The sequence below is a fragment of the Chiloscyllium plagiosum genome, chromosome 46 (genome assembly GCF_004010195.1).
Source record: "Chiloscyllium plagiosum isolate BGI_BamShark_2017 chromosome 46, ASM401019v2, whole genome shotgun sequence".
Lineage (NCBI taxonomy): Eukaryota > Metazoa > Chordata > Chondrichthyes > Orectolobiformes > Hemiscylliidae > Chiloscyllium > Chiloscyllium plagiosum.
Genome location: NC_057755.1, coordinates 8,250,449 through 8,252,247, shown reverse-complemented (window position 1 = coordinate 8,252,247; position 1,799 = coordinate 8,250,449). Strand labels below are relative to the sequence as shown.

The window sequence follows — 1,799 nt, the reverse complement described above, 5'->3', positions numbered from 1 at the left end:
AACCTGCCTTTTAAAGATTTCAACTGAACCTCAGTTTGTAAAAAGGGGAGACTAGTTGCTGGAAGAATTCTTGATAGTTTTGCAAGCAGGTGGTTTCCAAACATTTTGACAGCCAATTACATTTTATTAAACACAGCCTGCAAGAAATCCGCACATCAATAAAGTTTGACGTTTTTTTGGGGATCATTCAGATTGTTTCTGGAATTATCACTCTCTCTACTGGCGAGAATGAAGCTATTATAGTGAACTTACTCATTAAATCTGGCTCGTTCGCTACCAGAGAGCGAAGTCTTCTCTCTTGTCACAGAAAATGTGCTCTGAACATCAATCGTCTGTCCCCACCTGTTGGTGGGAAAAAGAGTCCTGAACATCCCTGTTCTCGAATACAGGTTTTTGTAGTTGCAAAGATAATATCTCTAACACTGTGCACTACTACATGCACAGAAATAGACAGCCGTGTGAGATGGAGAGGTGCCTTTCAGTTCCAAACTAAACAGAGTTTCACTGGGCCTTTTAGCACGATAAGATTCGGATGTGTAATTTGTAATTGACTTTTCACCAACAGAGTAGAATAAAACTTCTATTGGCCGGTTGGGTTGCTGTCGGTACCAGTACATATAGCTGTAAGCTGATTTCTTCCGAGTCCCCTGCTGCAATCGACACAATCGATGGAGACTGCTCCACGTAAGAGGCCAGACGTCCTGCAAAATGTAAAGTGGAATAAATTAAAATTTCTGACAAGAATTCATCAGCACAACGATTGCATTTAAGCAAGGCATTCCCGGTCACCAAAAAAAAAAATACTGTCACAAGATAAGATCATTTTAGACTATGTTACAAGCATTTTTTTTTACTTAATTGTCAGGTTACTGTTCAATTTCATCCTAATTGTTTTGACTGAAGGAAGATCCACTAACAGGAATGTTTAATGATAAGTTTGCATGCACTTCTTATGGCGTTCATCCAACTTGAAATTTTGGAGCAGGAACTGCTTTTCTCTGACACAGTAATCACTGTGTCAAACTAAAGTGTACAGTTCTGTTTAGAATTAAGTATGCGCTATGGATCTTCTAAAAGTCTACAGCTTCCTTAAAACCTGAAAATGGAGTTTTAGCCTTTACTTCCAGTTTCAGGATCAAGAGTGAGAGACGGGACTCACACTTTCCACTCAGATCACAGAGTGCTACCGAGTTAGCTAACACATTTGACAATCTATTATTTTATTTAATGTGTGACTTTGACTAACCTGGGGACAGTGCAAACATCCAGATGAGACAAAAGACTTCATGGAGCATGATGCTTTCATTTAGAGCTGGCTCCTTCACTGAATGCAATGCAGTCCACTGACAGCTGTGAAGGCAGTTTATGGTTAAATACACCACATCCGGTTGCTATCCCATTGCCCCTACACTATTTGCTGTGTAACGTAAGCTCCACATCGCTATACTTCTCAGTGACGTATTGAAATGATAAATGACACGGCGGTGTTGCTAGCAGGCTTCACATTTTAAGAGGGACTGGACAGTTTGGATAATCAAAGACAATTCTTAAATTAGGTTGGCAGTAACAAGATTCCAGACAGCGCAGGTGATGGAAGATTATTTGTTTTCTGTGTAAACTGGAGACGATGAGAGCTTTTTCTACATCGACTATCTTATGATCGGGAGTGTACTGTCTGAAAGAGTGGTCTGAGTGGAATAAGAGCAAATTTCAAAACACATTTGGATAAGTAAATGAAAGAGCAAGGGCAGGACTGAGGAATAGAGCAGTCGTGCCAAATTTGGAATGAATGCTGCAGT

At 40.1% G+C, this 1,799-nt stretch overlaps 1 gene segment (V, D, J or C); it reads right to left on the bottom strand.

The window, feature by feature from the left end:
- Positions 1–416: 416 nt before the first annotated feature.
- Positions 417–1,295, bottom strand: LOC122544120. The segment is given in 2 exon segments: positions 417–701; positions 1,247–1,295. Coding segments are annotated over 2 exon segments (334 nt in total).
- Between the last annotated feature and the right edge of the window lie 504 nt (positions 1,296–1,799).